The sequence below is a fragment of the Uloborus diversus genome, chromosome 1 (assembly GCF_026930045.1).
Source record: "Uloborus diversus isolate 005 chromosome 1, Udiv.v.3.1, whole genome shotgun sequence".
Lineage (NCBI taxonomy): Eukaryota > Metazoa > Arthropoda > Arachnida > Araneae > Uloboridae > Uloborus > Uloborus diversus.
Window position 1 is genome coordinate 248,415,181 of NC_072731.1, and position 21,009 is coordinate 248,436,189.

The following is a 21,009-nucleotide window of genomic DNA, read 5'->3' on the forward strand; positions in this document are numbered from 1 at the left end:
TTGGAAGGGCAAAAAATCTCAATGGATCTCTAAATTTTGCCGAATGTAAAACATTTTTATATGCACATATAAGTACATCGAATGAAAAGGAACATTCACAATTGAACTTTTAAGCCCCAAATTTACTGAAACGTCAGACTAAATTTTGGCCGAAAAGAAGGAAATTTTTTTTAGTAACTTTTGAGGCTTTTCCAAAATTGAAGCTCCAAAGATATAAGAGGGCGCGTTACTTCGGAGCAGGCTCGGATCTACGTTCCGGGGGGAGGGGGGAACGTCCTTAAGGAGTTCAACGGTCCAAGAAATTTAAAGAGAATATAAAAAACTAGCACCAAGACTTAAAAACGCTGAAAATATATACGGAGGGACTTACAGATTTTGCTGCAGGGGAGGGGGCCCAAAATGTATAGATTCGGGCCTAACTCGGGAGGCTGTTAACTAGAAATTTTAGTTTACGAGATTGAGCGTTACTGTCGCAGGGGGGATCCCATATCCCCGTAGGACGATGGTGCACTCCCTCAACTGATACAGAGTATCTCCCTTCCCCAAATGAGTCCAAAACCCTCTTACATTTATAACACAGCGTGAAAATTCGAGGGAATTTTCAAAATTTCTTTTCTAAAGCCCAATTTTACACCCCGTACAAATAGACTACTAATTATCTGGTCTTTATTTATTTATTTTTTTTTTCAAAAAAAAAACGGGGAAGTAAAGGTTTCCTGCTACCTGATTATGGTTTCTGCAATATGCATTGGTAATGATGAGGGTCGTCATACATGAGCCTCAACTATAACCAATAATTAAGCCTTGCTGGATAACGTCACGTTTCTTTCACTGCATTTTTAACTGTTGCTCGTGGCATGCGGTCGAAAATTTTAGAAAGTTGTGGGAGCTTAGACAAGATCTAATTCGTTTAATAATCCTCTGAATTGGAAAATTTTCTATCTTTCGAAGGTATTTATGAATTTTCGTTTTAATGAGAGAAAAAAATCTGTTCAATATCATATGATTGCCTTTTTGTGTAGGGTAATAAACAAGAACAATTTTTTCAAAGCTTTGCATATCGCCTACGTGTTTATTGTGTTAACTGGTTTTGTATCTTAAAGAAAACTAATTCGTAGTGATTTCTGTTGCCTTCATTATGTTAAATTTCTTAGACGGCTTTTGATCTTAAAAAATTCGTTAAGGTAATGCGTTTTGAAAGGGTAAGATATCATTAGGCTTAGTAGTAAGTTTGTAGCAAAAGCGGTCTTTTTTCATTGTAATATCAGTTATTGTCTATTTTTTTGTGCTGGAACATTTTTTCAACCAGGACTTTCTGTGTTAATATTTACTTTAAATATTGCCATATTCCCAGAGTGAAAGATCAGGCCCGACATAAGGGGGGTCAGTTTGTCTCCCCCCCCTCCAGCTTTGAGAAATTAAAGTTTTTACGTGTAAGTGGGGTACAGGGTTCCCACGGGCCTGTTGTTTAGGATTATACAAACCCTTTGACCTTTAGCAAACGGCAGAGACATTTGCTATAAAGGTAAAACCTAATAAACTGATAATTTGGAACACAGTAGATTTATCAAGAAATTGTTTCTGTCCCCCCCCCCCATCCCTGTTGCAAATGATGTGGAGCAGGCAAAGGCAATATAGTCGTACTAATTTTTTCTGCTTCACATGGTAAAATTCCAAAAAAATATTCTGACAAAAGAAACTATATAAAATGTAATGATGAAAAAATCTGAATAAGAAACAATCAAAAGAGTATAATTACAACAATGTTTACCCTTGTTATCAATATATGAAGTTCTAAAGTTAATAGGCTGAAATAGGAAGAAAGGGTCTTTGGTTACTTTGTCCTTCCATGTGCATATAGTGAAATCGCGTAGTTCGATCCTAGCCAGTCGAAGATCCTCCGCCTTCAGTCATGGTGACTGGGGGGGGGGGGGGGGATAAATATGCCCGTGGCCACAAAATCCTTCAAGTGAAACGATACCTCTGGGGGTGCTAGACCAGGGATTAGTCGGTTTCTGGTCTTGATCAAAAAATTGGCCGTCTTCTGGGTCCCATCCAACTGGTTAAACCACAAATTAATCGGTTATTGGCAGAAAGGGCATAAGTCACATTTTTTCCAAAATTGAGTTAGCAGTGGTTTTCCCATGCTTGTATGTAGAGACATTGACTAGTCTAGCAGGGAAGTCTATTCTTGTACAACAAAGCACTTGATTTAGGGGTAACATTTTTCGTTTAGGTCGGAAAGGGCGCAAGTCCCGGACTTATGCCCTTTCTGCTCTAAAAGTGAAGGAAGAAATAGTAAGATTTTTTGACGTAATGAATGAAAACCAAATAACTCCTTTGATCTAACATAGTTTTGGTAATGGTAGGTTATTCAGCTCGGTGTTGATTCAGAATCGCAGAATCTGAATGAAATTTGCTAATTTCTTAGGGATTTTATTATTACTCTAGGAACTTCAAAAAAACTATGCTTTCAGTGAGATGTACGCTGGTCAAAATAAGAACAATACTGCAGGAGACTTTCTAGAAAAACCACAGAAGAAATTTAACAAGATTGCTGATGACTTTTCTTAAGGGGACCTTCGTTTGTTCTTTGCGTCCGGGGTCTTGGGACAAAAATTTCAACAGATCTGACAGATTATAACCATGTGAAATCCAATCTCTTATAAGTGAAATCTTGAAATATTGATTCACCTTCAAATCTCTTGAAAACAATAAAATCTGTAACTGCTTAAATAGGTGTCCTTCATTTTTTGACAACTTATCTCCCAAATTGATGTTTCAGAAAAAGATTCTAATTGGGGACAAATGTTTTCAATTATCAACATTCATGGTGCTTAAATATTCGATAGAATATCAAAGGAGCAAAGTAAGAAAAAACAACATCCGAGAAGCACAAATTCGCAGATTTGTGCTGCAAATTTGTGCTTTTCTGACATTTTTTTTTTCTTACTTTACTGTTCAGCACAAAGATATTTATTTATCTTATCAGAGCGGTTTCAGGCTAGCTATTTTGTATACTGTTTTCAAGAGAATATTGCAAAGTAACGCTTGTCGGCTGAACTACTATTGCCAGTATTGGGTATAAAGGCAAAATTTTCATATTGTTTGAAAGAAATAACAAATATCAAGATGATTATTCAATGCAATTTTGAACATAGTCATGCTAATTAGTACATCAAACTTGGTACACAAAACTAGACAAGAAAAGGATAGAAAAAAAGATTTCCATGGAGGATGTGTTTGATGAATTTAAATATTAATATAGTTTTATGATTGATTTGATTTAAATTTTCATCACTGTAAACAAGCCCTTCGGGATATTTATTGCAGAAAGGGTGTAAGTCCAAATAAAAAAATAATAATTAATTTCAGTGACAAAATGAGTCTCTTTAAGACTTAATATGTTCAACTCTAACAGGAAGTTCCAAAGGACCAACTGAAGCTTTTTCGGTTATGGAATTTTCCACAGCATATTTTAGTTTTGGACACAATGAAAAGTTCAGAGTTAAAGGACTATTTGAGTTATGGCAAGATAAATGTCTCAATAATGGGGGACGACGAAAATTAATTTTTCGTCAAAAATCTCTCCAATATGTTCTTTTGATTGTTACTAATTAAAAATTTTTATGTTATCACTCAATTTGTGTGGTTCCCCGGTGAGATTCTTTAAAATGTAATTTCAGTAAATTCATATTCGTAATTGAAAGGTTACATTATTTTTTACCTTTTATTATAGGTTCAATATGTTGATGCCAAAAGCTCATCGGATTGCAATATATGAATACCTTTTTAAGGAAGGTGTTCTTGTTGCAAAAAAAGATTTCAATGCTCCTAAACATCCTGAATTGGAAAATGTACCAAATTTACATGTAATTAAAGCACTACAAAGTTTAAAGTCTAAAGGTTTAGTTAAAGAACAATTTGCTTGGAGACACTATTATTGGTATTTAACAAATGAAGGCATTCAATATCTCCGTACTGTGTTGAATTTGCCACCAGAAATTGTTCCCTCAACTTTGAAGAGACAAGTTCGTTCTGAAACTACCCGGCAAAGACCTAGAGGTAAGATATGTTATAAATTATCAAAGCAAAATTAATATTTTCAGCATTTCTCAACATAGTTTTATCTTGCGAAAACCTTTTTAAAACAGTTCCAATGTTTGTAAACTGCAAGTTGTTTAAGGATTAGCAAATAATAAAACCAGGAGCCAATCCAGGTTTTTTTTTTCTCGCTACCTATTTTTGTGAAAGTATTGCATCATTCTATTTTTGTGAATTTTTTTTTTATCAGCATTGTTTGGTGAAATTTTAGACGCATCCTAATTTTTGTAAAAGAAGTAGTGGAACAAGTGAAATTTTAGTTCTAAAAGTGTAAATGTCATCTAGTATTATTTTAACACTAGAACGACTGACATTTTCTGTATACCTAGAAAGACTGAAGGGGCCAGTGTGGCCCCTACCAATTTTTGGAGTGAATTCTTTTAAATATTCTTCCTGAGGGAGTCCACATGCCTGATACACCTTCTTTCATGACTAAATGAAAACTTAGTACTTAATTATTTTTAGTTTTTCTCTTTATACTGGGCAAAAGGTTGAATTAGTTTTCCTTTCTAAGAGCAATGGCCACCGTTAGGATGGTAAGCAGTCGGTATTGTTTATAGCATTTGGATATACAACCGGCTGCATAAAGAGGAAGTTACAGGTTAAACTAGAGTGAATGACATTTTTTTATGCTACAACAATTAGCAGAAAGGAAAAAAAAAATAAATTTTTTAATTGTCAAAATGCTTAGGGGCCACTGTGGCCCCTCCCATCTTTCTAGGTATAAGGATCAATATTAACAGTATTATGAGGCGAATGATTAAATGATTAAACAAGCATTCAAATAGTGTCATATAATGAAAAGTCTGAAAATTCCATTAAGTTCCGTTAGATATTATCCAAGTTATTAAACAACAAACTACGCGAGGGGCCACACAGGCCCCTCCGTCTTTCTAGTGTTAAACAGGTTTCGTTTTTTGGGGGGGGGGGGAGGGAGGGCTGAAAACCTAAGAAGTACGAAAAATACTATCGTAATTTCAGCTTAATGGTCTGTGTACTGTGTACAATATAGGATATAATATGAAAAAAACGGTTCCTCAAAACAGATGTTTAAAGATTGCGATAATATTGGTGTGAAACAGCTAAAAATTAGTTAAAATACTACAAAAATATTTCTATTTAAGCGATTGTTCATATAAACCTGCTTATAATTTTATTTTATGAGTATATTTTGTTTCAAACAGAGAAACAAATTTTATATTTTAAAATGCAAATTTTTGTGAAATTTTTGATGTTTTTGTGAAGCTACTGGTTTTATTACTTGATTTTTGTGAAAGTACCGATTTCAAAATAGGATTTTTGTGAAGGTACCGAAAAACGGTACAAAAATCAGCCTGTATTGGGCCCTGAAAACTAAAATTATTCGAAATTTTTAAAACTTGCGGATTAAATTTTTAATAAGGGTTTGTCTTTTGCTTTCAAAAGACGAAAAAAAAAATCATTTCTTGCAATCATATGAGGCAGTGAGAATGAGAAGCAAAGGGATGTAAGTGGACATTTTCAAGTTTTGGGTAAAACACGTTTAAAGATAGCATTCTAGGAAGGCTTTCATTGAACTTTTTTCCTAAAATCCTTCTAAACAGCAGCACTTACCTGGGCTTTTACTAGTACTATCTCTTGCCCCAAAAAGAAAACAGGCTCACCTACCATTTGTTCTGGTAATATCCAAATTTTTAATTTTGCCAGTTATATCCCTTTGTTTCTAATGTGTCTAAAAAAAAGAAACAGATAAACTTAGTTCATTAATTTATCACCAAACTTTGAAAAGGAATCTGGGTACAGTGTATGCCGTTTTATTGAATCAACCACTTTAATGAATATAATTATCAAAAAACAAAAAAATTCAGATTTATTGAATTAGCCGCGGAACTAATGTCATATACCACACCCTTGGCGACTTTTTCATGTTGGCACCAAGAAGACAATGTATGACGACATATGTCATGCATCGTTCTTAGCGATGCCTTTTTAGCATCAACAAGAAAAATTCAGATAAAAAAACATGATCAAAGCACTTCAGAACACAATATATACAAAACGCAACAAAAAACATCGTGAATATTTGCTTCAAAAATACCAGAAACTAGTAAGTTTTTGTACACGAAGAAAAATTACTAGAAGGTATTTAAAATGCTTAAATTAACAAATTACGATCACAGCTCACCAAAATCTAATACTCTACTAAAAAAGAGCAAAGCGATTCAATATGCGATGTTTGAAGCGGAAAACAACTAAATCCAAATAACTATTTTAGCCAAAAAAAAGTTAAGTTATTCAAATTTCGATGTATGAAAAGTAAAAATGTCTCAACAGAACATATCAAACATAAACAATACAAAAATGCCATACATTAATTTGCTATCTAGAAATGCTTTCAGAATACCTACCAAAAATATCTACTATATTTTACATAAAATAACACCTCATATTTTTATAAAATGCTAGAGTAAACTTATTTTCAGAACTTCAGTACTTAAAGGAGGCACATTTACAGAATATGCTTGAATAGTTCTTGGCATCTATAAGAATTAACTTTTAGTATAAAGTAACTGTGCTATTTTTGTAAAATAATTTTACATGCAGTAAATATAAAGTTAAAGACTGCAAGAAACCCTTGAGATTTTGTAAAAACATAAAAAATTTCGGAAGTGAGTTTTTTTTCTATTCTAAAAAAACTAATTTTTTTATTGTATTAATCCTCACACTCAGTCTGACACACAACACATAAAAAGATGGCGCCTTACTGAGACACACCCCAAGTTGGGATTTTACTCTTACCGGTCAAGTTTCAAGAAACTGGCATTTTCTAATATTTATTCATCAAAACACAACAACACAAAATAAGATTTTCTATAAAGTATATTGCACGAAAAAACAAGAATCTATCCAACGTGAAACCAATTACAAGTAAAAAAGTTTGAACAGATCTAACCAAGATTGCTTTCGGGTTGCCAAACACAGGTTAGTTTTGCCAGGGATGCCATGCTTAGAAAATTATCACCTCATTGGCGAGAAAAATATTTCAATTTTGTGCAAAAAAATCAGATGTCAACAAATGGGGTGGGGGGGGGGGGTATATCACATCTGTAGCTTAGCTGCTTTATAGAATCAAAACTGTTTAGAACAAACGTGATTCATATAGGCAACGACCACTGTAGTAAAAGAAATTAGACAAGTTTTATGAGGGGAACTGGGCCCTGTGACCAAGCTGTTAAGTCAACCAAAAATGGGTTCTTATATTTTAACGGCGATTGGTTCAGAACATTTTTTATAAATCTATATTAATAAAGATCAGTTTATTAAACCTTTTTTCAAAATGCTCTATTTCAGATGAATTAGTATATTATGTCTTGTAATAGTAATCGCAAACAAACATGTTATAAAAAACTTAATTTTTTTTCTTATTTTTTTTTAAATTTTCATGAGAGGCGAATATTAATTCAAATGTCTTTTTTTTTTTTTTGAAAAAAAATAGTATAAGTTTATTGTCCAAAAAAGAAATTCTAAAATAAAAATTGAAATATTTTATCCCATTGTTTCAGTTTCATGCATTTTTGCACTAGAGCAGAGTAAAATTAAAAGAAAAAAATCCATTTTCAATGAAAAGGGATTTGTATAGAGATAAGAGACGTACCGAGTAGCACTTTGGCCCCGAGTACCGAGTTACCGAGTACTCGGCATTTCACCACTCGGCCGAGTTAACAAGTACCAATTATGTTTTAAGAAGAACCACTGACACACACGTAATCAATTTTGAACTTATTGGAATAGTAGTATAGACCTCTTTGTCCATATAAAAGTTTTTAAAACTAAATTCCTGCTGAAATTTAATTTCGTATTATTTAAAAAAATTTTGTTTACGTCAAAAATTTTAGAAAAAATATTTTTTAAATTAAATATAAATAAATAAAAGGTATGATTGATCAAGTTGGAATTAAGACAAACTATACCAATCTATTTTAGTTCTATTTAGTTATCCGCCAAACATAAATAATTTTTAAAAGTAAATAAAGCAAATGTGCAGGAACACTGCACACATGTGTTTCTGCGTTAGAAGGAACGTCTTTATCAGTGCATAAAATTTGAGCTAAAGAATGTTAAGACATTCGACAAAAAGGTCCGACTTTTGTCGGATGCCTTTAAATCTACAAGCTCACATTTTGTGCATTGGAAAAGGAATTTCCTGTAACGCCAAAACATGTGTCTGCAATGTTCCTGCACTATGCTTTTAACGTTGTTTTATTTCCCTTTTTTTAAGCAAAGGAATTTTTATATTTCTTATAACTAATTTTTGTTTGTAGCAAAAATCTATTTTTTATGTAAAAATTTCATATTTTCTATACTTACCTTTTTTTGCACAATTTTTAATAAATAAGTTTTATTAACTTTGGGGACATTAAAATAAAGATTTATTCCATTAAAGCATTAAAAACTTCATTATTCTCAAAATTTAAAATTGACTTGTAAAATGATTGCAGAATATTAAATATGCTTGCGCTTTTTTATAAATTTTAACATCTGTCTTGGACAATATTCAATTTTTTGCAACTACTTGGTATTGGCCGAGTATCTGATCAAAATTTGGCCGAGTACCGAGTACTCGGAAAATTGGCCGAGTACTCGGAAAATTGGCCGAGTATGCCGAGTACCGAGTAGTTACCGAGTACTCGGTACGTCTCTAATAGAGATCAAAGATTAAAAATCTTACCATGAGCCTGAGGCCAGATCCTATTTCAAGCTCTAGCCGTCTCATCTCTAATGTAATTGGAGAATGTATCACATGAATCTGTTTTATCTAGTAATGATTAAATGTTGAATTAGAATTTTCATTTTTCATCCAAAGTATGAATGCATTTATTTATCACAATTTAAAAAATCTTTTATATCTGTATTGCTAAAATTTCTATTTATAATATATATTTTTGCAACTAAGCATTCTTGTTACGCAATTTTGTGATTTTCACAAAGCCACAATGTTCAAGTCAAGTGTTCATAATTCTTGTATTGTAGACAGAGATGTTTCCATCAAATTTTCTGAGGCTATACTCCCAGTAATCAATGCACAATATGTGTGTGATGTAGGATGCCATCATATAATATGTCAATATATGAAAATTTTTGAAGTTTGAAGGGCACACTTTTTAGACATAATCGTCTAAAAAATCTTTGAGAATATTTCGCGTACATGGTATGTCTTATGGGAACACCACTGCTTGTAGACTGAATATTTTAGGCAGTCTGCTCTCTCTCTCTGCCTCAAATGCCCGACAGAAAGATATTTCCACTTTTGTATGAACAATTTGTGCTGTAAATAGTTATGATTCATCATTAAGAAGATTCTTACTTTGAGGTTTTTATTTTTCAGCTCCAGATGCTGCACCAAAAACAGCTAGTGACAGAGAAGGATATCGATGGGCTCCTGGTAAGTTAACCAATAGTAGTTCTTAGTTATATTTTTTTTGTTTATTATAGTGTAAATGTTTTGTAATTTCAACTTAAACTCAAAATGATTTTTTAAAGGCCGTTCAATGTTTTTTCACCCTCTAATTCTTATCTAGATTAGAAGAATTTTTAGTAAAAATGCATCCAATGTCGAATATTCCGTTAAAATTCAAACCAAATATTCAGCCAAATGCTGAATATTTAGTTTTAAAAAATCTTTGTCCGTTTAAAATATAAAATGATTTTATTTCTTAAATTGTGAATGTATTTCCATTTAACCTTTTAAAAATTATCTACATTAAGTATTATTATTATTAAATTATAACAAATTTAAAGAAAATAATATTTCGAACGCAAAAACAAATTAATATAGTGAAGAGCATATTTGGTTTTTTGGACTAAGTGGATAATTAGTGTTTTCCTGGTATATGATTTGATTACTGATACTCCGGGTTGAAATGAAACGAATGAAAGGGGGAGCTCAACCGAACTAAGCACTGCAATCAGAAGTCTCAGGGTTCGTACGCCCTTGAAAAACCTTGAAAAGTGCTTGAAAAAAGAAAGTTCATTTTCAAGTGCTTGAAAACCTTGAAAAAGTTTTAAAACCTTGAAAAAGTTTCTTAGTGCTTAAATTCTCTCAAAAATCAACGAATTGTGCTTAGAAGTTTTAAAAAAGTATTTCACCAATGCAATTTTCTGAACATGTGTTCAGTATGCAACATCGCGAAAAATTGCTTTCGTGTTTGGGATTTCAATCCTTTTGCATCTTGTAAATATTTTGATGTTTTTTACAACCGAAAGATATTTTGACATATGGTACCTTAGATTAGTTTATTTTTTGTTTAATTTCAATAATTAACAAAGAAATTAATTTCGAAACCATGACAACATTGAACTTACTCGGGTTTCGCGGAAAATTGCTCTTGTGTTTGAAATTTCAATCTTTTTGCATCCTGCAAATATTTAAATATTTTGGCTAATCAAATGTTAGTTTCGCATATGCTACCTTAGATTAGTATATTTTTTGTTTAATTTTAATGAAAAACAAATAAATTTATTTCATGGGAAACATGCCACGTCGAACGAACTCAGACTTTGCGAAAAATTGCTTCTCGTGTTTGAAATTTCAATCTTTTTGCATCTTGCAAATATTTAAATATATTCACTAATCGGATGTTATTTTCATATTTGCTACCGTAGATTAGCATATTTTATGTTTAATTTCAGTAAAATATAAGTTTATTTTATGGGAAACATGACAACATTAAACTTAATTCGCGAAAATTTGCTTCCCTTGTTTGAGATTTCAATCCTTTTGCATTTTGTAAATATTTTTATATTTTTGGCAATTAGTAGTTATTTTGACACTGCTACATCAGATTAGCTTATTTTATTTTTTTATTTTAATAACTAAAGAGTTAAAGAATTTATTACCTTGGTCTTGTTTAATTATTTGCTTATTTATTTTTGCAATTTTGAATGATTATCTTTACCTAATTTTTGGTCATAACAGATTTTTTTTTTAATTTAAATTTCAGCAGTTGAGCACCTAACAAATTAACTTAAAGTTTGTATTTTAAATATAAAGTTGATTTATATAATTTTATTTATAAGTACATCATTTTTTTATGTCTGCTAAAATAAATAAGGTGTATAACAGGGGTGGTTGTGTTATGATTATTCACTTGAAATCCAGTAGTGTTCGTTTTTATGCTTTTACCTCCTTATATCTCCAATTTTCCCCTTTTCCTCAAATGTTCAAAATTACTACTTTACTGCGGGTACTTGGAGCTTACTGAAAGAGGCTTTAATCAGCAAAGGGGTAGATAGCTTAAGGAGGGTCTTTCATCTTCATTTGGATCTAATGAATTGACCAGTACCAGCCTAGCTAGGCCCAGTGCCTGTTGCTGGTTATCAACAGGCACTGGGCATGGTATTTCTATGCAGAATATTTTGACTTAATAAACTATTTTATGAATTGTATGCATAGCAAAAGTTATTGTTGTACATATGTATATTCAAGTAATAGGGGTCTTAGTTTTAAATATTATTCCCCCCCCCCTCCCCCGCCCCATTTTGCTCTTTGAAACTTTCAGGTAATTTTTTATGAACTCACAAATCACAATTACACCTGAATATTATTGCCTTTCTAAATTTAAATTCTAATTTCAACAATAACCCATTTTTTCCCAAAATAAAACTACTTTTGTCATAATACATGTCAACTTCTTTTAAATCTTTTCGATTCCGAAATATGGCTCTATAAATCTGAACTTGCACATTTATTGTCTATTGCAAGTTAATCAATGAAAGCTGAATATGCTCAAGTTTGCATTCAGAGTATTTATCACTGCTTAAGCTGCTTTTGTATATTTTGAGGTGTAGAGACTGGACTGTGTACTTTCATAAACTTTTCTTACTTCCTAATTTTTAAATTTACTCGAGGACAGTTGAACTGCCTTATTGGCTGAACAGCTAATAAATACATACGAATAATTGATTTGCATACTTATAAATGATTTGCAAACCTAATATTTTTAGAACTTAATAGTGCAAACTGAAATAACTTTCTGGGTAGTGTTTTTGTCCTAACCACCCTTATATTGTAATAAACCACTGTATGGTACTGGAAATAAATGTTGAAACCGGGGGGGGGGGGGAGTGACTTAAAAAACTCCTCTCTGGCAATGCCATTGAACTTGGGTATTTTAGTTTCTTCCCATTAAAGTTAAAAGCACTTATGAAAGGGTTTTTTTTTTTAAGTATTAATTTGCTGATTCTAGAAAATATACAAACCTCTGACTGCTGCAACCTTTGAAAAACCTCAAAATTAAACCTCTTGGTATCTGCTTCTCTTTATGACCGAACTTTTCAAACATTTTCAGAAAGACTTTCAACGCAGTAGATCTTTCATCAAAGCGTCTCTTGTTGTAGAAAAAACAGTTTTGTTTTCCTATACTTTTTGTATTATTGTCTTATTTCTATGTGTTTGTAGTAAATGAAATCTGCATACAATATTTTTAGTACAAATTTATGATATTGCCTTGAAAACAAAATTTTTTACCTTGAAAAGTACTTGAAAAGTGCTTGAATTTTTTTCTGCCTAAAGGGTATGAACCCTGCAGTCTATTGTACTAGTCCCCAAACAGAAATCTTAAAACAGACCAGTAGCTGAAGCAGAATTTAGCAAACACCTAATTTGCATGGTTCAAGCAAATGATGACCTAGGTGTTGAAACCTATGGGCAGAAAACACTTCATAGAAAACACATCATCACACACACACAGGGTGTGAGTAGTAGTTTTCTCCTTAAAGAGGTAACCTCTGCAAATTGAATCATTACCAACACCCAGGGCCGTGTTTAGGGGGTGGCAAACTGTGCGGCCGCACAGGGTCACTAAAGTATTTTTAAGTTAAGGGGCCGCTAAAATATTACAAAAGAATAAAATATTTCTGTGTGAAATAATATTTTTTTTTTATTGGTACCAACGAAAAGATGCAATGGGATAAACTTGAGCTACAGTGCATTAAAAATAGGCTATTTTTCATGTGAATGATTTTGACAGGTGCTTTGGATGCACATATCTTTTAGAAAATCAATATTTATGCTCTGCATTTATAACTCATTAAAAGTGTGTATATTGACAGTAAAATTATAAAGTAAGAGCTTTTGAATCATTGTTGTTCAGAACTAATGACATTCTAAAATCCAAGAAAAAGTTTCTCCATTGTGTTTTTCTTGCAAATTTGCACTCGTGCTACACAAAAGTTAATGAACTCAAATTCATTAAAAAACTAGAAAGTATTGACAACCAAAAGTATTTTGAGCTCCTAAAATTTCAAGCTTCCAGTGTGATAAAATTTCCTGTAATCTGAACTTAAAACATTACAATTCGCTACGACAGACATAATTTTAAGCAAATTTTTTAATCTGTAAACGAAAGAACAACATCGAAGGAAAAACTTATTTTGAAAGGAAAAAATCTGTTCTTTTTAATGTTACAGTAATTAATTCCTCCGATTCCAAGACAAGTAGCATTAACCTCTGTGCTGTGGACACCCTTCTATTGCGTACAAAAAAATTTGTCCTGTTAGTGTCTGCATGAGAGAGGTTTTATTGTATTAATGAAAAGAAGATGCGAGGTGACAAACTTGAGATACAGTGCTTTGAAAATGGGCTATTTTTCACTTGAACGGTTTTAATAGCCACTTTGGATGACAATATCTTTTAGAATATAGATATTTAAGCTCTGCAACTGTAACCCATTAAAAATAAGCATTTTTACTATATAAGCACGAAGTTCGAGCCTTTGAATTATTTTAGTTCAAATTTTATGACAACGTAAAATCCAGGAAAAAATTTCCCCTCCGTGCTTTTTTCACACACGTGCTAGAGAAAATCTAATGATCTCAAATTTCCAAAAAAACTTGAATGTATTAACAACTACTTGTACTTTAAGCCCCTAAGGCTTCCAGTGTGATCAAATTTTCTGTAAACTTAGTCTAAACTTGGCAGTTTTGGTATAAAAAGCTGATCCCTCATTTTGGATTCCATTTTTCGGAGATCATGGGTGCAAGACCTTCCGTCTCGGGATGGATTTCAGTCTTAGAGAAAATTTCCGAGACAGAGGTCGGGACGGGAAGAAATTCGACGACTTTCCTTCAGTTTTTACTTAAAAACCCTACCCTATACTCAATTCAGCGAGAGCTGATAGAGGAAGTAAACAAAGAAGGTTACTACTTCCATGACTTACTCGCCTGCTTGGCAATGCTGTTCGCGTTGAAAGCGCGGACATTTCGCTTATCTGATTGGCTCTGTTTTCAATCATCCCAGCGCCAAGCAGACAGCGGTAACGCCAATTGCCACGTTGTTTTGTTTACGTCCACTATCAGCTCTCGCTAAATGGACTATAAATCCGGCCCTGCGCGTCACAGAGATCCTGACAGACAGACTTTCAGCTTAATTATTAGTAAAGATTTAAAGCGTTTTCCTTTTTATCATACATTTTGTTTCAGGGTTCTTTTTCCAAAAAAATTTCCTTATTGAAGGAAAATAACTCACTACTTGGTATTATTTTTATTCTTCATTTCCACAGTGAATATAATTCTATTTTATTCTTCATTTCCACAGTGAGTATAATTCTATTTTATTTTAAAAAATATTTATTTATTAGTAGAAGAGGGGAAGGAGGTGTTGTTTATTTTTGTTGTTAAGAAAAAATGTTTGGGAAATAGACCTATCTGGGGATATAAACTTTATATTGTAGCAAGTTTCCGTCAAACTCGGCACCCGCAATTCATGGTTGCTAGATGTGGCTAAAATTATAAAATTAACTTAAACAGTTTAACTTAACAGAATTGTTAGTATCAAATATATTTAAATTTCAAAAATCTGATTTAAATTAAAAAAGATGTTTTTTTTTATTTATTTAAAAAGAAATATGATTTTTATCAACCCTGAAAACAAACATTAGTACAAGATTTATCAGATTTTATGTTGTAAATTGGTGTGGACCAAATCACAGCTCATGTTAATTTTTGTTTTAATAGGTGGTCCTGACAAGAGAGGAGATGTTGGCCTTGGAGGCGCTGAACCAAAATTCGAATTTGTAAGTTCATCTGTATTTAAAAATTTTAAGAATGAAATTGTACAAAGGGGAAAGTTTTTATTGTTTAAAAAAAAAAGACAAGTGCATTCCAAATACCAGATTCAATTGGCACCAGGCCCCATTCAGATAATCAAGCTGCTAACTGCTACAAAAACTCCCAAAACTTCTTTCTATTTTTTTCCCCTTTGTTCTGATCTCATTTTGATAATATTTCTTTTGAACTTTGTTTAAAAGCCAACAAAATGAATTTGTCACATTAAATTATAGGGAACAATAAAACATAGGAAATTAAATAATTTTTCAAAATAAGCTTAATTTGTATCATTGTACATTAAACATACATTATTCATTGTGTCTGCTAGATTTGCCATAAAATATGCTGTTTCTCTCCACTCACCTGGGACAATCTTCTGCTACTAATTTTGATTTTCAAAAATTAGGTAGCTCTAGATAATCAGTCTGATATTTGAACTTTTACAAAACACAAAGAGGTCTATTTTAATCAATTACTGTGTGTATGTTGAAAGTGAGAGAAAAGCTAGTTTTAGAAAAAAGTTTTCAATTAATCTAACAGAAATTTCATGCAAAACATTAAATTAGCACATTATGTGCTATGTACTTTTCATAACTCTATGTAGTTTAATGGTATTCGACCAAAATCTCAATACTGTAAATGAAAATCATTGCTTGCTGAATATCACGGTCAAAATAAGCCGTTTGATGGAGTTCGAATCTCAGTATAAACTAACTTCGAAAGAAGAACAAGGACTACATGCACACGGTGTTCTTATATGAATGAAAACTTAGGTTTCACCACAAGTTTCCTGCAGTCCTTACAGTGGCTTGTTGCTGAATTATTTTAACATTTTCCACCATTTCAGAATTTGCATCTCTTAATTTTCTAACCATTTGTGGTATTTGTCAGGACTAATTTAGTGAACGTGACTGCTATACAGAATTAAGTTCCGACTAAAAAGGGGTAGAGATTGCTTGTAAATCTGTTGATGATATTATTTCAGTTGTAGAATCTTCTGGTGAAATATCTGGGATGTAATCTAGAATTGTGGGTGCTAAGAGATAGATGACTATAAGAATGAGATAATTATAGGCTTATGAGTTGTAAATGATGATGCTGAATGCCATTGTTCTTATTAGAGAATAGGGTGGGAAAATAAATCATGATGAAACTAAGTTGCTATTACAGTTACAAGTTCTTACCACCAAAAATCAATGCGGTATTAGTGCAATATGGTAAATAAATTGTTTAACAACTACTTCTAAATATTTTAATGCATTGTTAAAGTGTTTTATGTATCATTTTTATTTCAAATGAAACTGTGCGAGATGTAAAAGTATGGATTTTTTTTTGGGGGGGGGGGGGACTTTTAAGCTCCAGCCTAATAATAATGATCACAGGAATGTTTTTGCTGGGAGCAAATCAAAATAGAGCTGGAGAATAGAGGAACTCATACCACCATCTTGGAAATTAAATACCTCTACATCTCTTAAAGCTACACCCTAAAAATAACAACACTTTGATTTTACTAACAAGTAAATAGTTTTTTAAAATTGTGATATGAAATGTTAACTGAAAAAATAAACCTAAAATCCAGTGCGAGTTCGCGCTACTTCTGACCATTGTTTGAGAGGAAACCCGGCAGAAACTTGGTCATTGAAAAGACACATATAAAGACAAGAACACATAAGTTATGAATGATATACTGTTCATTATTTTAGTACTGTAGCATATGATCAAAAAACTAGGACTATGCTAGTGATGAGTGCAGGTGTTAATTTTTTTTTTTTTTTGAAAAAATCTTAATTTTTGTCAGCACTTATACTGCTTTCAAAGTATTGCTCCTTTGATCATATACTGTAAGATAAATCAGTTTGTAATGCTTAATGTACATTTAAGCATGATGGTAAACATTTGGTTTTTATTAAGAAGCTGTAGGTATTCAATTCAGTGTTGGGTCATTTCACCTCAAATCACCTATCATGTCTCGGATTTTGTCCATTATTTTTTATGAACAGATATCTATGAGAAAAGCCCAAATTATTTTATTTATTTATTTATTTTTTTTAGATTTTTTGTATGAAAATTATGCTTTGGAGTATTTTTTCAAGAATTCAATTTTTATCATTTTTCGGAGTCACCGAACAAAAATCGAATTTTTGAAAAAAATCTCCGGAGCGTAATTTTCATTCAAAAAATCTTAAAAAAATAATTTTGACTTTTCTCATAGATATGTTCGTAAAAAAAATAATGGAAAAAATCGGAGACATGACAGCACAGCCGACTATTTAATTTAGGCGATTTGACGTGGAATGATCCTGTTTTCTTTGTTCTGTGTTGCACTTGTTTCTCTAATCTGTTTCTTTTTTCCCCCCTTACAGAAAGGAGGATTTGGCCGTGGACGACAGCCGCCTCAGTGACAGACTTTAAAATAAATGTTTCTTTAAAATTGAGTGCATTTTCATTTATTTTCTTTTCTACATTAAATATACACTCACTTTTTAAGAAAACAATTTCAGTAACCTCCTTTTCTGAAACAAAAATAACCTATTGTATTAATCCTGAGCTTGCCTTTAAATGCAAAATCACTGTAGGGTTTTTACAAGTTAACTAATTTAAGTATTATTAAAGTTGTTTTGTAACAAGTACTATAAAAGAAAAAAAAAAATATTTCCTACTTTTTAAAAATTTGTCTAGCTATTTTTGTTAAATAATTATAATTAATATAAAAATGTATATACATGTATATCGTTGGCACCATGCTAACGAATGAAAAAATCTCGATTTTATCAAAAGGGCCGAGAATATGATGGCAGAATCACAATATTTAGTGAAAAGTATTAATTTAGTAAATGAATTGATTGTTGAAAAAATATATACAGTGAAGCACCTTTTATACACTTTTGATGGGACTGTATGAAAAAAGCGTACAAACGAAAAAATGTATAATAGGTATAGGTTAATGTGTATTAGACTTTGCAAGGACCAATTTTAAAAACGTATAATTGATAAAAACCATATCAAAGAGAAATGTATAAAAGGTGCTTAACTGTATATACAGTCAAACCTCATTATCGCGACACCCGGATTTCACGACACTCCGGATGTCACGTCACTTTTTCAAAGTCCCGAACTTATGCCATATTATTTTAATATTAAGTGGCTCCGGATTTTACGACAGTTTTTTTAGTGCAACTCCGGTTACGACGACACTTCGAGCTACGCAGACTGGATCAAATATTTCTTTTCAACTGAAAAATTTTCAGTAAAATAATGAAAACACCTGGAAATGTTTGTTGTAAGACCTTCGGACTCTGCCAAGAGATTTGACCAGGCATGACAACACTTTAAGAATGGCGGACGGGGCGAGTAGAAAAATTCTGAAAAGTACGGGTTTCAGATTTTGACAAGATGAAGGACAATAGAAAGGAATTCAAAGCAGGTGGATTGTAATACTGGACGAGGGAAACAAAAGAAGAAAGAAAGACCATAGCTACCTGAAGCTGTCGGTGGTCACTGCAAGCTTCTCCCATGAGAAAAAAAGAGATAAGAGCTCTTCATTAGATTAAAAAGGGACACACAACTCCAAAGTGGATACAAGAATTACAAAGGGTTTTTTCACATTCGAAAGGTGAGGCTTAGCCGTCAAAAATCTAATCAAATTGCGGACAAAAGTGAAAAGTCTTGAATTGTTTTTTTTCTTACTGATAATTTTGTGGAAAAGAGGAGTGTTAAAAATGTAATTCAAAAGTTTAGTAAACACTTATTGGAAAGTATTTGAAAATTGAGGGGTGAGGGGGAAAAGTTAAGTTTTTTTTTTAAATTTTTGTTATATCTACCAATAACTCAAATTTGCATTAGTTTAATCTAATTACAAAAACATATATATAAACGCTATTAATTTCTTCAATAAATCTAATTTTGCTGTTATCTAATGTTTAATTATGAATTTTTAAACTATTCCGGTTATAACGTCGCTCCGGCTATGACGACACTTTGTTGACAGTCCCAAAGGTGTCGTGATAACGAGGTTAGACTGTATATATATATACACAGGGGTGCCCCCCCCTAGATATTGCAATGATCCCCCAAAAATGAAAAACACCTTTAAAAATGTCAATGTCTTAGTCTGCGTCGTGCCCCCCCCCCCCCCCCAAAAAAAAAAAAAAAGTTGGCACCACCTGTATATATATATGGAATAGTAGTATTAGCAGAGAAGAAAGAAAAAGCTGCCTGTAAACAAAGTGAAACAATATACAGTACATGTTGCTCTGGAAAAAACCTCTTCATGAACTTTTTTTTTTTTCATTTTATGTTAAATGTCTTGCATTGAAAGGTCTGCACTGTTGATTAAGTTTTTAACCTCCTAGACATTGCTTTTCTAGATCCTTTTCCGTTTCTTAAAAATAAATTTTTGTTGAAACAAAAGTTTTGCAGTAATCTGTGAAATGTAGGAAATTCCACACAAATAGCCTTTTATTTAATTTATAATGTAGAATCATTGGAGAAAAACAACTCCTTAATTGCCTAATAATAAAAATTAATTTTGAATTAAGTGAGATAATTTGAATTTTGTTTCTTAAATATCCATTCTTCAGTGTTTGTTTATATTTAGACCTTTTTAATAAAAATCAAAATTAGGGACTTTTTTTTAACTTTCTGGCTTGAGGATTTTTGCAACCCTATGTAGTTTGAAAATATATTTGAGTGTAATTGTTTACATAATGCAAATACAAAACATTGAAATCTGCATTGTTTCTACAATCAATTGATGCACATTCATGCTACGGGGATTTTAAAAATCCAAATATAAAATTCTGAGGATTTTGCAATTTTCCTTGAAAACCCAGATTGTGTCATGAATTTTTTTCACCTGAAAATTGTCACTCATTATTTATTACAAAGCTAGAAGATCAAAGTAACGGTTCTAAAAACAATCACCCTGGTCAGGTGTGATAGTTGAAAGTGGCATCTGATAGCAAGATATTTAATTGATAATTCATTGCTTTTTGAGCAGTGTATAAGATTGCAAAGTAATCTTAGTTTAATGATATTTGATGAAATGGCTGCTGCAAAATAACAAGTAGTCCTGATTGAATGTTAGGCAAGGACATTACGTTGATGTTAAATTAAAAATAGCCCCCACCTCGACTGCCTCTTCTAGGTTAAAATTAAACCTTGCGGGATTGAAGATAATTTTCCATACATTAATTTTTTTCTAGTCAGCATGGGAAATCACAGAAAAGGAAAGGTAATCACAGCTAGTTTTATAATTTGCAAATGACTGTTTTATTTGCATAGTTTCCAACTTGTACGATTTAGCCGTACATTGTAAGATTTTCGGATGTTTTGTACGGTCATAAGGCCAATTTGTACGAGAACTGCGCGCTTTTTTTTATCGGATAACAGCATGGAGATAACAGCATGATTCTACATTAAAAAATTAAATAAAAGGCTATTTGTGTGGAATTTCCTACATTTCACAGATTACTGCAAAACTTTTATTTTGTTTCAACAGTGCAGATTTTAATCTGTAGGAACTTACAGAAAAACTATTGTTTCAAACAAGTTGTGTGTTGATTGACAATTTTTGAAAGCCGCAAAGTCATCAACTTTTAAAAGTTTAAGTTCAAAGAAATAAAAGTTTATTTATTTACTTATTTTTAATTTTTTTTTTTACTTTTTGCTTATAAAAGCACAGATCAAGTAAAGGTAAAGATTTAAAAATGGTATAATACTTTAAATTTTAATAATTTTCTTTATAATGGTCAAAAAAGAATAGAAATAGCCACTGCATACATTGTAAGATTATTTAGTTGGCAGCTAGGTATTTGTTAA

The 21,009-nt window shown here is 31.9% G+C and overlaps 1 protein-coding gene across 1 annotated transcript; it reads left to right on the top strand.

The window, feature by feature from the left end:
* The first annotated feature begins 806 nt into the window (after window positions 1-806).
* LOC129226638 (40S ribosomal protein S10b-like) lies at window positions 807-17,620 on the top strand. Its single transcript, XM_054861271.1, has 5 exons — window positions 807-951; window positions 3,740-4,065; window positions 9,470-9,526; window positions 15,097-15,155; window positions 17,553-17,620. Exons 2-5 carry the CDS (start codon window positions 3,747-3,749, stop codon window positions 17,589-17,591), a joined length of 474 nt encoding a protein of 157 aa, XP_054717246.1. The 5' UTR covers window positions 807-951; window positions 3,740-3,746; the 3' UTR covers window positions 17,592-17,620.
* The last annotated feature ends 3,389 nt before the right edge of the window (window positions 17,621-21,009 follow it).

Coding starts and splice junctions, on each gene's coding strand:
- LOC129226638 (XM_054861271.1), top strand. CDS start 3,747: ATGTTGATGCCAAAAGCTCATCGGATTGCAATATATGAATACCTTTTT. Junction 4,066..9,469: donor TACCCGGCAAAGACCTAGAG/GTAAGATATGTT, acceptor TTTATTTTTCAG/CTCCAGATGCTGCACCAAAA. Junction 9,527..15,096: donor AGGATATCGATGGGCTCCTG/GTAAGTTAACCA, acceptor TTGTTTTAATAG/GTGGTCCTGACAAGAGAGGA.